Source organism: Berghia stephanieae, chromosome 4, assembly GCF_034508935.2.
Source record: "Berghia stephanieae isolate SIO BIC M18660-M18661 chromosome 4, UCSD_Bste_1.3, whole genome shotgun sequence".
Taxonomy (NCBI): domain Eukaryota; kingdom Metazoa; phylum Mollusca; class Gastropoda; order Nudibranchia; family Aeolidiidae; genus Berghia; species Berghia stephanieae.
The window spans coordinates 54,065,260-54,080,259 of record NC_088363.1 but is presented as its reverse complement, the minus strand read 5'-3'; the positions used below and the strand labels follow the sequence as shown (position 1 = coordinate 54,080,259).

General features: G+C 37.8%; 1 protein-coding gene across 9 annotated transcripts in view; it reads left to right on the top strand.

Moving 5' to 3' along the window:
- Nucleotides 1-15,000, top strand: part of LOC144970831 (uncharacterized) — a 171,315-nt gene that overhangs the window by 127,441 nt on the left and 28,874 nt on the right. For all 9 annotated transcript variants that reach the window (XM_078910899.1, XM_078910903.1, XM_078910901.1 and 6 more), the window contains 5 exons: nucleotides 5,702-5,858; nucleotides 6,368-6,501; nucleotides 7,163-7,259; nucleotides 11,595-11,693; nucleotides 13,524-13,604. In XM_078910899.1, the coding sequence (XP_078767025.1) occupies nucleotides 5,702-5,858; nucleotides 6,368-6,501; nucleotides 7,163-7,259; nucleotides 11,595-11,693; nucleotides 13,524-13,604 (568 nt within the window). The remainder of the gene's footprint in view (nucleotides 1-5,701; nucleotides 5,859-6,367; nucleotides 6,502-7,162; nucleotides 7,260-11,594; nucleotides 11,694-13,523; nucleotides 13,605-15,000) is intronic.

Below are 15,000 nucleotides of genomic sequence, written 5' to 3'. Positions count from 1 at the left end.
AGCAGACTTGCTTGCCACTTACACTGATAAAAAAATGTGTTCTGAATTGTCTGGAGCCAGAATTGGCCAAAAGCGCTACTCCCCTCCCACCTCCTTCGTAGGAGTTTGTTTTTATTTTTTGTTTTGTTCTCCTCTCTTCTTTTTACGAAATTTGGAAGGAAATATATAATGACAAAACTGAACTACTTACATTTTACACCAATTATTAAGTAACAACTTAGGGAGCAGGTACTGGTTTAAGAAAAACCGCTCAGAAACATGTTGAATTACCAAGGCACAACATCAGCAGATGCAAACCTTTCTGAATTCCTGTCTGCGACAAATATACAGAATTAGATGGCCAGAACTAATTAGCAATGATGAACTGTGGAAGAAAGCAAAGTAGGAGCCTGTCAATGTGGGTAACCCATCGCAGGAAATGGAGATGGATTGTGCAGACGCTTAGAAAGCCACCGAAGAACATCAACCCTAACATGGAATTCGCGAGGAAAGAGAGGACGTGGAAGGCTCAGAAGCACACGGAAGAGGTCAACAACAGAAGAGCTGAAGAAGATGGGAATGAGCTGGAGTGGAATGGAGAAGATGGCCCAGAGCAGAGCGAGATGGAGGAAGAAAGTCGACGGCTTATACTCCAGGGGGAGCCCAAAGGCTTAAGTAAGTAAGTAAGTACTGGTTTAAGATAAGTGCATACTGATTTTCACTAATTATTAAATATTAAACATTGTTATGGGAATACGGGTAGAAATCGTGTATTTTGGCTTGCTTTTCTAAATTTTCTTATCTTATCTTGAAATCCTGATTTTTTTTCTCTCTCCTAAAAAGTTTTCTTTGTTATTGGTAGAAGCACGTCTGTGATGGATAACAGCAGTCTCATTAAAACTTACCGCATTCAATATTTTACTTCAGTCGCAGTGGTTTTTCTATTGAGACGCAGACAAAAGGAAGGAGAAGCAGAAGAACAGGGACTGAGTATTGTTTATTTATTGTTCTATTTCCTTCACCCAGTGTTTACCTCAGAACGACAACGCGCACCTTTGTTGTCAGTTTATATACACCATGCTATAGCAGACTAGCGATCACCACAGAGAGGTAGAATGTCTGTCTGTCTTTGAAATTATCACCTCTTGTTGCCTGACTTGGCTCTTTCTTGATGATAACAGACAGTCATCTTCCAGAAAAAAAAGCAAAACCCAACAAATTGTTGGGAAAACGATACTGGGTTTCGCTCCCCTGACGATAATGAAGCAGCCCTGTCATTTACACTGATAACATCTGAGTTACAATTTTTAAATGATATAAAATCCGTGGCCTCGTCCCGTAGAATTCTGAAGAAAATTGGTTAAAAAAAAAAAGGAAATTATTTTACTCACCCATATTCTGTGTATTATTCTCGTATATATTTTGTGCCACTCTTCTAAGTTAAATGAAAAACAACTAAATAAAAATAAAAAAAACAACAAACGAAAATAAACAAAAAAACAAAACAAAAACAAATCAACAAATAAAATAAACAAAAACAAAACAAGACCTAAACAAAACAAAAATTAAACAACAAACAAACAAAAAGTACAAATAGATGGATTTAATCTTATTCTTTCTTTTTTTTTAAATTCCAAAATGAATGAAATTGATTAACGGTTAAAGAACGAACGAACGAATGAATGAATAAATAAATTTATTATTTTATTATTCAATAAGCGAACGAGTGAGTGTATGAATGAATGAATCAAGCAATCAATCATTTTAACCAGTAAATCAATCAGTAAACAAATAGATAATTCTTACATCATCGCCTTGGCGCTGGATATGACCTAAAAAGTGTCGCAAGGGCCCGAAAGCGCTTTTTTTTTAAAACAACCAAACTATCACCACCCCCCCCCCCCCCCCCCCCCCTTTCAATTTTATATTTGTAAGTGAGAGAAGACCTAAAAAGTGTCCCAAAGACCGTAAAACCCTTTAAAAATAACCAAACAAACTATCCACCCACCTCCACTTTATATCTGTAAGAGAGTGAGAGAGAGAGAGAGAGAGAGAGAGAGAGAGAGAGAGAGAGAGAGAGAGAGAGAGAGAGAGAGAGAGAGAGAGAGAGAGAGAGAGAGAGAGAGAGAGACTGAAGATATTTTTGTGTGTGTGTCCCGTGCATGTCTGTAATGACAATAACAATATCAGTAATGAGAAAACCCTCTGTGTTTTAGGAAGGCGGCTAGTGTATTTTTATAAGGCTGCTCGCGCCATTTCCCCCTTCTTCCAATGTAGAAAACGTTTGCGGGAAAGATTACAAAATCATTATCTGTGCGAGAAGAGAGAAATTGTGCGTTTAGGAGAATACATTCTGTATGGGTGAGAAAACAACTTAATTTGCCGTCGCTGTTTTATCACTCGGAATTCTGGATTTTACAACTAATTTTGTTGTCTTTTAACTGTATTGTGAAGTTGAAAGTTGAAATGATGAATTTATACTGCTAGTTGATAATATTATATTATTAATATATCATTGGTTTCATTAAAAAAAAAAACAACGGGGGCCATGATAGTAATAATATTAACAGCAACAACAAAAACAATAAAAGTAATAGCATTATCATCATCATCGTCATCATCATCATCATTATCATCATCATCATCATCATCATCATCATCATCATCATCATCATCATCATCATCATCATCATCAACAAAAACAAAAACAAACTGAAATGGAGACAGACCTCTTTGCACTTAGGCAGATGGGAGTGATTCCTTCATAAAACTTGGACTTCACTTTTCGAGCAAGGAACTTGAACTTGTCGTTTAAAACAACAAACCATAAAAGGGGCGGTGGTTGTTGAATGACAGTACACAACAAGATCGATGTGTTTTATTGCGGTTTAAAAACAAATTCGATATTAACGTATTATTTTAAAATAGGATATTTCAGACAAGTCAAAGCGATACTAAGCGGCTAGAAATGTTGGACTGTAAAAAGGCATGAACAAAAATGAGTATAACAGCTTCAAAACCGAACCAAATACTAAACACGGAGCGTTTCTTGCTCAAAATCATTCCTCAGCCAATAACAAAAGATTTCTCTGCCGTCTGTATAAATTAAAAAAGAATTGTTTTTGTTATTTAATGACTAAAGAAGGATTTTGAGATCGAAACGGTTTTTTTTTTGTGTGCTTGATATTTTGATCTTTTTTAAAAAAAAGATTGTCATATTCGCTTTTGTTCGATATTTTCAGATGTAAGGTTGAAAGGTCGCCTATTTCAACTTTGCTTTTCATCAAATTAAATTTTGACCCTTCTGTTCATTTCTGTTGAAAAATGTTCATTGATAAGCGTCAGAAAAAAAAAAAAAGAAACCGACGCGGATTCGAACTATGCATATTTTCGTTGGAGATTACTGCTCTGTCAGTTCAGTAACGATCACCCTCCATAAGATGAACGTAAAAACCCTCCCCCCACCCATCACATTCCCAATACAGACTAATTTACAATCGGTATCCATGCAACGCGCCCAGGCCTTAGCAAACTTTCAATAATAATTTGTACAAAATATCACAGCCGCCTACCTCCTATCTACCTCCTACCTTTCGGAATCATGGAACGCTAACGGAAGTGTTACTTTACACGAATACATAATAAAAATATTACAAAAGATTGTCTATCTAGCTTTGATCTATCTGTATTAACATTCAACTCGGGTCTACTGGACAATGACAAAACACAATTTAAAATTTTTTTAATGAGTTTGGACAGAAATCATTTACTTCAAATATCGACTGATTAAGATTCGACTTGATTTCTTTTTTTAAAGTCTCAAACATGATATACCAAAGAAATGAGAAACTTTTTGGCATGTTTGGTTAATGTGAGGGGTGAAAGATCATATCTAAGTTAATCAATCCACATTTGAAGGAAAAACTACTTATTTTGGCCCAAATGTTTATAAAGGCCTTTTTGTCAGTGTACGACAAGAGGTGATGGTTTGGTTTTTCTATTATCATCATCATCATCCCGCATCAGAATTCCTGGGATAATCTACCCCTCTTAAGTTCCTCTTTTCTTCTCGGGTATACCTGCTGGCATGACTTTTTCATACCTGTTCTGCTTTCTCTGAATCATCTCGGCGCGCTGCTGTGTTTTGTTTAAAGATTCGCATAACCGGAATTGATGGAAAGGAGATAAGATTAGTTTAGCACATGCCCCGGTTTGTGGCTTACCTTCTGGAAACTGGAAGGTTTAGGCATTGTCCAACTATGACAAAACAACTTCTTTCTCATTTGGTCAGTTAACTTTTTGTTTATGAATATTGAATAGATAAATGGATAATAATGAATGAACGAACCAATGAATGAACGAATGAATACAATTCCTTTCATTCATCTCTGGGGAGGGTAGTGCTTTACATGAGGATCTACCTCCGTATTAAGAAGAAAAAACAAAAAACAAAAACAAAACAAAACAATACAAAAAACAAACAAACAAAAAAACAAACCAACAAACAAAACAAATTAAAAAAAAAAAAAAACAGAAGAAAAAAAAAGAGACAAAACCCCAACGAAATATAACCTAGGCGTTAGTCGAATTGCAGCGTTACAGTGAACAAGAAGGACTAAATTTCATGCTCAAAGGGGAAAAGGAAAGATGCCGACAATGTGGCCCTTCTGGTCCTTCCTTTTGGTCCTCCTTCACAAGTGGTGTAGTGCAATAGCTTAATTTGGGTGTTATGTTATTATATGGTATTGTAAATGTTGCTGCTCGAAGCTCGAAGAAATAAATAACAATGTGAAATTCAATGTAAGCTTCAATTTAATACACGAAAACAGATAAAATGGACGTTTCGGGTTTCCCCTTTATCAACAATACAGGATGAGATAATGTGGTAGTAGCGTTGTGAAGATGAATAAACAAAAACATTGATGGGCATTGATCATTATATGGGCATATGAAATAAAAGATTTCTGGTTAAATTGAAGACAGCCTATCTGTCATTGTATGGTCGGGCAGTATTTGATTACACATTTGCACCTATTGTGGCATTTCGTAAAAGGATGCCTTATTCCTCGCCCTGGCCTGTACAAAATTGAAATTTAATTTATTTTTTTTCATCAAAGAAATCTGTGAAGATAAAGGAAACAAAACAACTGCAACGCAACCCAAAACAAATTCCTAGATTGATTTTTGTAATTGCAATAATGAGAACTATTATTTTATCCGAAACCTCTTACCTATCCAATTCGTACTTAGTGGTTAGCACAAAGATGAGGCCTCCTTTTATTGTTGTTGTCTGCATACCTAGACCTCCGTGTTCTCGTTCACGACCCGTTGTAGCTGTATAAATATTATACCACCCAGTCACACACATCAAGCGGTTTGTTCTTTGGTCTTCTGTAAAGGTCTCAAGGAGTCCTGAGAGACGTCTCAAATCACTGGGTGTCGTGAGAACTATCGATATTCTGTTAAGATCACCACACTTAGTATAATTAAAGGCTTTTAATAAAACATTTCTTGTTTATTGTCCGTATCCCTTTTTATGCCGAGCGTATAAGGTACTGCTAGGGTATTTGTCTTTGGGTTGGAAGGTCGCGGATCGAATCCCGGTGGAGAGGCTGGCATTTTTCTTCCTCTTATAAATGATGACCTCGGAGATGTTTCCTTAAAAAATAATCTTCAAATGTAGATTTTAAAATTCCGGTATTGACGATTCTTTTCTCCACAGGGGAAGATGTCACGTGGTCCAATACACAGACTTGAAATCGGCCTGTAGCTGCTTCGTGCCCAGGCCCGACCACTTCTTCTACATCCTTGCCTACAGGCCCGACAACAGAAGGCTGGCCACCACTCAGGGAGAGATCAGGGTTGGGCCGAGCCACCAGGTGAGTGGATATAAAATAAATATTATGTAACCGATAGCTTCAATTTGATAATTATGCCAGGGTGAATCAGATGTCCAAAAAAAAAAAAAAAAAAAAAAAAAAAAAAAAAAAAAAAAAAAAAAACAACAGCAAAAAACACAAACACAACAAACAAAACAAAAACAAAACAAACAAATTTGAAGTTTTAAGTGATATCATTTATTAAATTGAAGTTTCCTAATTATTATTATTATTATTATTATTATTATTATTATTATTATTATTATTATTATTATTATTATTATTATATTATTATTATTATTATTATTATTATTATATAATAATAATAATAATGATAATAATAATAATGATAATAATAATAATAATAATAATAATAATAATAATAATAATAATAATAATAATAATAATAATAATAATAATAATTTGATTATTTATTTATTTATTTATTAAATTAAATATTTTGATAAATCTGTCAAAATGAATTTTTTCCCCCCTTTCTGCCTCCCTAGGCTCGGCTGCCCGAATGCCGGCCAGGCACGAATCCCAACGACATGCCGGAAAGGTGCGAGTCCCGTGAGGAGATCCGATGGAGACCCAACAAAGTCGTGGATGGGGACCTGCTCATGTACCTACGGGCTGCCAGGTACGTAGCCTACGACATTCTCATCGAGTTAAGCTCAATATTGTGGTTACTTGTTCTGAACAGGGAATCCAATTCACTCAAGATGGTGGTGACGACGACGATGATGATGATGATGATGGTGATGATGATTGTGGTGGTGTTGATGGTGGTGGTGGTGGTGATGACGATGATGATCATTTGATCCGTCTGTATCGAACCCCATTCCACAGACCTTCCAGGGGTCCAGATCATTTTCTGTGTTCCAAGAAATCCTTGAAAACATTTCTTTTCTGATGTCATGTATTTTCTTGAATTTTGTTGTGTTGATGTAAAGCGCCAAGAACCTCATAACTATAAGAGTCCATTATTATTATTACTCAGGAAATCATTTTCAATTACATTCATCAAACTATTTTAAAGACCCAATGAATATTCATATAGACTTGCTCGAGAGAAAGCGTCCCTGTACATGCGCAATCACTTAAAAAGTGAACCTTGCAAAGCAATCATCGTGTTTTCATTCTCTTGGATTTAAAATTAATTATCTACTTATATTGATGCAATAGTTATTGAAAATATATTATTTTGGGGTTAAATTATAATGTGATGGTGCGTGGATTATGATTGTGTTATTAAATTACTACTACTAGTTTATTTATTTTTTTCCATGACGTGTATACAGGAGTATAGCAGCTTTTGCCGGCATGTGTGGTGGGACGGCCGAAGACCGTTGTGAGGCTGAAGCCATGGACGAGACGACGGTCAATGCTCTGGACACGGTCAGTATTAAACTTTGATTGGAAATATGGAATTGAAATATTGGCTAGGAGCTAGACACTTGTCCAAAATAAACATATTAAAAATTCTGCTTTTGCCCCCTCAGAATACTAAAAATAGGCTTTTTTCATCTATCAATCCGTGTGTTGTATTATTATAAATATATATGACCTGTTGGTCACAATGTGAGCAATTTCCCTTCCCTTCCTCTGGGTTTGCCGTTGTGTCCTTGGACAAGGCACTTATGCACGTTTCCTTGTCCCACTGGGGCGTGAGCTGAAACATTGATTGTCAAGGGTCATGGGTATGTCAATTGATTAACGGGGAAGAGAAACAAAAAAAAAGGGAAAGAAAATGAAGCGAGAAGGGGAGGGGGATAGGAAAAGAAAAGAATGAAGTTAATGAAATTGATTCCACCAGACCTTGCAGTCAGAGAGGGAAGAAAAAAAAGTGAATGATTTTGCATTGCAATGCATTTGTATTTACACCCGTAGTATGTTTTGGTCAATGAAATTATGGGAAAATATTGAAAAATATTCACGAAGAAGAAACTGACTGCTAAATGGGAAGAGTAAGGGGAAATTCAATGTGTGAATGCGACACTGTAAAGTTTAAAAAAATGAAAATAGGAACTGTGGGTGTGGGCGACGCAATTTGCACCCATATTATTATTGTTTAGTCGGGCTTTTTATCCCTGTCAGGAAAAGGAAAATTATAGCGAATATGAAAAGTCGGAAGGAAATTCAATGTATGTATCCGATGCCACGAGCAAGGTAGAAAGAATATAAAAAATAAAAATAATACTATAACTGTGATATTTGGGCGACACAGTTTGCACCTAGATGTGACATTACTGAAATTATGGGAAAAGCTGAGAATATTCATGAAAAGTAAAATTACAGCCAATGTGAAGTCAGGGAGGAAATGCATGGTGTGTATGCGATATAGTAAAGATTTTAAAATGAAAACGTCAACGATAGAACTAAGATAAAGATATACTGTAATTGGGAGATTTTGCACTCATATTACATGATATTACGCTTTAGTCACTGATATTATGGAAGAATATTGAATATATTCATGAAAAGTAAAATGATAACGAATGAGAATAGGGTTTTTACAATGAATACAATATCAACGGAGAGAAGGAAGATAGATATAGTGCAAACTGGAGATGTAACACAGATGTTGATTCGCAGACGGGATCAAATAATCTATGCATGCATAATAATATGGCAGCAGTGTGTTTTGACGAGAGGGTATGGTTTATTTTACCTACTGAGGGTCGTGTTTGGCTGTTATTTAAGATCTTTTATGCGTATTCCTCCCTACACCCCCCCCCCCCCTTCTGCTCTCTCTCTCTCTCTCTCTCTCTCTCTCTCTCTCTCTCTCTCTCTCTCTCTCTCTCTCTCTCTCTCTCTCCCAAATCCTCCCTTGTCTTTTTTCCTGTCTGTCAATTTATCTCTCTATCCAGCTACCAATCCACTCATTCATCTTCGGTCTCTCTCTCTCTCTCTCTCTCTCTCTCTCTCTCTCTCTCTCTCTCTCTCTCTCTCTCTCTCTCTCTCTCTCTCGTCCTTCCTGTCTGCCTGCTTGCTCGTCTGTCTCTATATCTGTCTGATTATCTTATTGCCAATCTTGTTTTTCTAACTACATGTATATTGGTTGATCATCCACCCAGTCTCCTATTACTGACTGGTCTGTCTATATGTCCGTCTGTCCTCCTGTCTGTTTGTTTGTCAGTCAACCTTGGGCTCTCAGTCGATCTCTGTCCTTATGTTGTTCAATCCTTTCATTTTTAATCCGTCGGCTAGTTTGTCCGTTTGTCTATCCATATGTCTGTTCGTCTATCTGCCTGTTTATATATCTGTCTGCCTGTCTGATCTGTCTCTCTGTCTGTATTTTCTTCCATCCATCCATCCATCCATCCATCCATCCATCCATCCATCCATCTATCCACTCACCCACCCACCCTCCCACTCCCCCATCCACTCACTCGTCTTCCACCCAGTGGTATTGATGGCACCAATAAGTCAAGTCTTGAGAACTAGAAAGGAGCCAGACATCTTCCTAATTCCGATAATAACCCCTAATCCCCTGGGGAGAAGCTGTAAATATCGCGTGTGGGTCCAGTCCTCCCATCCCATCCCGAGTAGTCCTTTAGAGCCAACACTAGGTCCAAGGAGCTATTTTTTTCTGAGCGTATACGAACATAACAAACAATTCAAGAAAATAAAATAATCTGTAAATCTGTAAATGTGATGCAATGCCAGTCAGTGAAAGGAGAAAGATAAGAAAGAAAAAAAAGGAAAAAAAATATACAAGCCACAAAACCAGCTTTCGTGGACTGCGGATTAAATCTCAGATCTGCTGATTTCCGGTCAGACGTGCTACCTCAGTGCTACACACAATAGAATTTTCACGATTTTCATCAGTCATTCAGTGGGATATGCGTGGAATTTGATTAAGGACGTTTGTTTGCATATTATTATTCTCATAAAAGAAACCCAAACCCACTTTTACATACTGGAATTTAATTATTTTGGCTCATTTTTGTTGTTTTTGTTGTTATTGTTGTCACGATCAGTGTCAAACTGTTAAAACTTTTCTTGTTCTTTTAATCGCTTTCTATCGTGAATATGACGATAATCTACGGGTCTGATATCAGTCAACATAAATGCCGTGAGTTTTAATCCAGGCCGTATGTCGTAGATTATGGATATGGTGCGGTGTTATACCGGTTACTACATGAGTTCCGATTAATGAATCCTGACTTCCTCCTAATGCCGATGATAACTCCTCAATTCCTCAGAGGCTGTAATAAATATTCGCGGTGTGGGTTCTACTGAGCTTTCACCCTCTTCTCCCCCCCCCCCCCCCCCCACCACCACCACCCTTTCTCAATATGATATATGATATGTAAACCGTTCTGTTATCACTTTCACTTCGATTCGTTCATTCATTCATCAATACACTTCCATCCATCCACTCATCTATCCACATCCACACAATATCCATCCATTATTCCATCTATCTATCCATCCATTCATCCATCCATCGATCTATCCAGATCAATCTATCCATCCATCCATCGATCCGCCAATCTATCCATCTATCCATCCATCCATTCTTCCATCCATCTATCTATCCATCCATCCATTCTTCCATCCATCTATCTATCCAATTCGCCCTTTTTCATCCAACCCCAGCAGCCCCTTTACAGAATACAAACACTTTCTCACTTTCACCCACTCATTTGTCTGGCTTTACAGGATCTATGCCTCCCAACTCTAACAAAAAGCTTTTTTTCCCCCTATCATTTTGGCCATAAAACTAGCAATTCAATTTTCGATCGATTCAACTGACATCAACTCTCAGACCCGAGACTTCTACTGTAGTCTCGGGCTTAGGGTTGTTTAATTAGCATGCTGGGGAATATTTTTCTGGCCAAACTTTTTTTTTTAATTAGAAAAAACAAAACAACTTTTGTCAGAGTACGACTACAGAAGAGCGATTGGTTGTTTATATTGCGAAGGATCGTGAACATTTCTAGGATTCAGGTTTTTCCTCTCTCTGTCGTTATAAGTGCTATTTATTGGGTCCATCTCACTTTTAGCTTCGGGAATGATTGCTTTAATCTAGGATAATTTCCATTATTTGTTTTTTTTGTTTGTTTTTTGTTTATTTATTTCCCTTTTAAATATATATATATATATATATATATATATATATATATATATATATATATATATATATATATATATATATATATATATATATATATATATAATTTTTTTTTTTGTCTGTTCTTTTGATTCAATTGTTTCTTTTATTTATTTATTATGTTTTGCTGTGTATTTTGTTTATTTTTGTCTTGTCTTCTAAGCGCTCGAGAATTCTATAGCCTACTCCGATTCATCAACCGATTAAATAAAAAGCGAATTTCTATACTCCTATGCACACAATATTTACTCGCCCTATCGGAGATGAGCTCTAACTTTGGAGGAAAACGATACAAACACCTAAGATACTGCATGTCTCGTCATGCCGTATGCATTAATTGTACTCTGTTCCTCATCACCAATTGATTGTTTTGAAAATTATCAAGTGTTTACTCTTAAGTGTAGTGTATTATCGTGGATAAGCGCTTAGGAAATGCAACCAATTTGCCATTCCTTTCATCCATCCATCCATCCATCCATCCATACATTTATCCATCCATCCGTCCATCCACAAATCCATCCGTCCATCTCATACTTATCCAATAAATTTCATTTCATTAACGTATCCTCCACATCCTTCCTCCCCTCCCCGCCTTCCTGTCTGTTGTTCTCCAGCTCCACAAACACAATTACGACACGTCCAAGTCAATGCAAGCTCTGGTCAAAGGCCCCTCTGTGATGTACATCGAACGGAAATGGTCAGAAGAGGATATGGTAAGTACTCACAGTGTGCCCGGGACATTACGGATGGTGGTGGTGATGCTGGTGTTGATGTGGTGGTGGTGGTGTTGGTAGTCGTGGTAATTGTACACTTGATAGTGGGTATCTTGTGATTGCTTATTTTATTATAATGATGTTAGAAAGACGACTTTATTGGTAATATTAATGTTGTCAGATGACTTCAGTGTAGTATGATGGTTGTGGTGGTCGTGGATGATGAGGATGTTGGTGGTGGTGGTGTGGACGACGACGATGATGATAATGATGATGATGATGATCATGATGATGATGACGACTACGACGACGACGACGGTTTGATTTTTCATACTCTAGTATTTTAATATTAGGGCACACATATAGACATTAGAAAAGTAACACATTTTATGGCAACGTTCCAACGACCATTCAACCCCAGATGAAAAACAAATCAAAACATAACAAGGCGACATGAGCAAAAATAATTAAGGGGGAAAGATATACAGAAGAGAGAAAAAAGGATCGTCATAAAAATAAATCAAAACAACAAAGTCATCGCCAGACAAACGCAATGGATTGATTGGCCAAGCAGTTAATCAAAAATCCTTTTTTAAGTCTACCAGGTTGGAACTCATTGTAAATACTAGTTTGAAGTTATAAGCTCCGAAGCCAGCCGATTACAACTAGCAACAGTAAACAGACAAATAACAAAAGAAGTCCTTCTGAGCCATAAGGCCCATGTTATCCCGGTATCTATAGCGTACACTAGCAAATGCTGGCTACCCTTTTGCTAGGATTTTAGTCTATTGCAAAGTACTTTCCGCCATATCAAACAGATCCAGCTACCCAGTCGCTGCCTCGTGGACAGGGGGAATTTAGATTTCACTCGGGATCGATCCGGGTCCCTTTGCGTGCGCGTGAAGCACAAGTGCTCTATCAAATAAGTTATCGGGATCCCCTGTTAACAGCAAGCACCTATTCATTTTTCTCCTTATTCGTATCGCCGCCGAAAAGTCTCTTATTGATCCAAGACTGCCAACATCTCGCTCTTGTCGGATATCAGATGGAGCCATTGTAAGTCTGACGTGCGCTCACTTGAACCGTATTGAAGACCAGTAGTCGTGGTCAATCAATGGTACATACATTATTGTGGGGAGGGGGGAGGGGGGGGGGGGGGGGGGGGGGGGGGGGGGAGAAGATAGGACGGTTAAATGGCTGAATTGATAGCGTATACATTGGCTCCGTCTGTTTCTACTTTCTTTCCCTTTTCTTCCCCCCCCCCCCCCTCCTCCCTCTCTATCTTTCTCTTATATCTTCTCTCTCTCTCTCTCTCTCTCTCTCTCTCTCTCTCTCTCTCTCTCTCTCTCTCTCTCTCTCTCTCTCTCTCTCTTCTCTCTCTCTCTCTCCTTCTCTCTCTCTCTCTCTCTCTCTCTCTCTCTCTCTCTCTCTCTCTCTTTCTTTCTTTCTTTCTTTCTTTCTTTCTTTCTTTTTTTCTTTCTTTCCCTTTTCTCTTCTTTTTATTTTTTATCTTGATCCTATTTTTGGATGTAAAAAGTCATTTGAACCAAGGGAGCTAAATATAATTAAGAGTTGATAATTGCTGAAGCATTAACATTTAAAAAAACAAATACTTGCTATTGTTTGGATAGGATTGTGGTATATTACAATTTTTCCTTTCATCAAATGTAATAGACTAGTCACTTGCTGATGAGAGGGGCCCTGGCTCTTTAGGGGTTCGAGCCGCGTATGTTGTAAATGTATAATCTGTAAAATATTGGCTATGCCAATAGCATCCTAACACCGATTGATAATGTATTGTTCTTGTCTTGTCAATCATCTTCTCATCAGAAACGTTTTGCCAAAGGCGTCAGGAACCTTGGAAAGAATTTCTTCAAAATCCGCAAAGAGCACCTCCCTCACAAGGACACGGTAAGACATATATATCCACCTATAGGGATAACATGCCCTTTCCACCCCCATCTCTCTCTCTCTCTCTCTCTCTCTCTCTCTCTCTCTCTCTCTCTCTCTCTCTCTCTCTCTCCTCTCTCCTCTCTCCTCTCTCTCTCTCTCACCCCCCCCCCCAATTCCCTACATCATTAGTACTTTCATGTGTATTTGTTTTTGAATGAGAATATAATATTTGGTTCCATCTGAGCCCGTTCTAGAGTCTTTTGCTGAGAGGGCAAGGAGAAAGTGGATTTATTCATTCATTCATTCATTCATTCATTCATTCATTTATTCATTTTTTTTGTAAGAAAAAATTATTTTTCCCTGCTAAAACATCTCTGTAAATATTTATTGTGTCGCTAAGTGTTGCCTTAAAGCCCATGGACCCGAGATTGATATGGGTTTCTGTTACGTTAAATGGACGGTAACAATTGCTTCGACGGGACGGTCGGTCGCAAAGTACTTTTCAACTGATCTAACATTCCTTGCCTCACTGTATCATTTGTATGTTTTTGTCATAATAGACGCCCCGGCTGGCGCTGTATATTTTATTCGATTATATAGGTATAATAAAAGACTTACATTATGTTGTCTTGTTCGAAAACTTACCCCCCCCCCCCCACCCCCACCCCCCATCCGCCCCTCCTGCCATCTTTGCTACCGTCACTGATGGTAATTTGTAATTAAGCGGTTTGGCGGATGAGGAAATGTTCAAAATAAAACAGGGAAAATCCATTCGTTTAAAAATATATATATATTAAAAGATAAAAGAAGAAAGAAAGAAAGAAGACGCAGAAGGTAAACAAACCGAAAGGTGGATCTTAAATAATTGTCAGCAGATGTATGCTGGGGAATAGATTGAGATAAGAGAGGTTACTCGGGTATGGAACTGCATACCCTGACGAATTATTCGTAGATTTACGAACTTTGGATAGTCCTTGGAAAGCGCTCTTTACTCACATTCTCTCATCATACTCAGGTGTAAAATGAGTACCTGGCCGTTAACAGCGTTGTCTCTGGCCGAAACTAAATTGCAATATCACCTAACAGGCGTCGTGTCTCGTTCTACATGTTACGTGTTGCTGTTGGCCAGGGACCCCTTTTAAAGCGCTTTGAGCACGTTTAGTGGATATTATTGCACTGTATCTTAGAAAGAATGACTCGGCTATAACAAAGAAAGTATTGGACTCGAACCCTCAGGGCAGAAGATCAAGGGGAAGGCCACGAGGAACATGGAGAAGAATTAAAGAAGCTGATATACAGAAAAGTGGTAAGACCTGGAATGAGATAAAAAAAAGTTAGCTCGGGATAGAGAAGGATGGAAACTGTTTGTCTGTGGCCTATACCCTGACCCAGGGTGAAAAAGGCAATGATGATG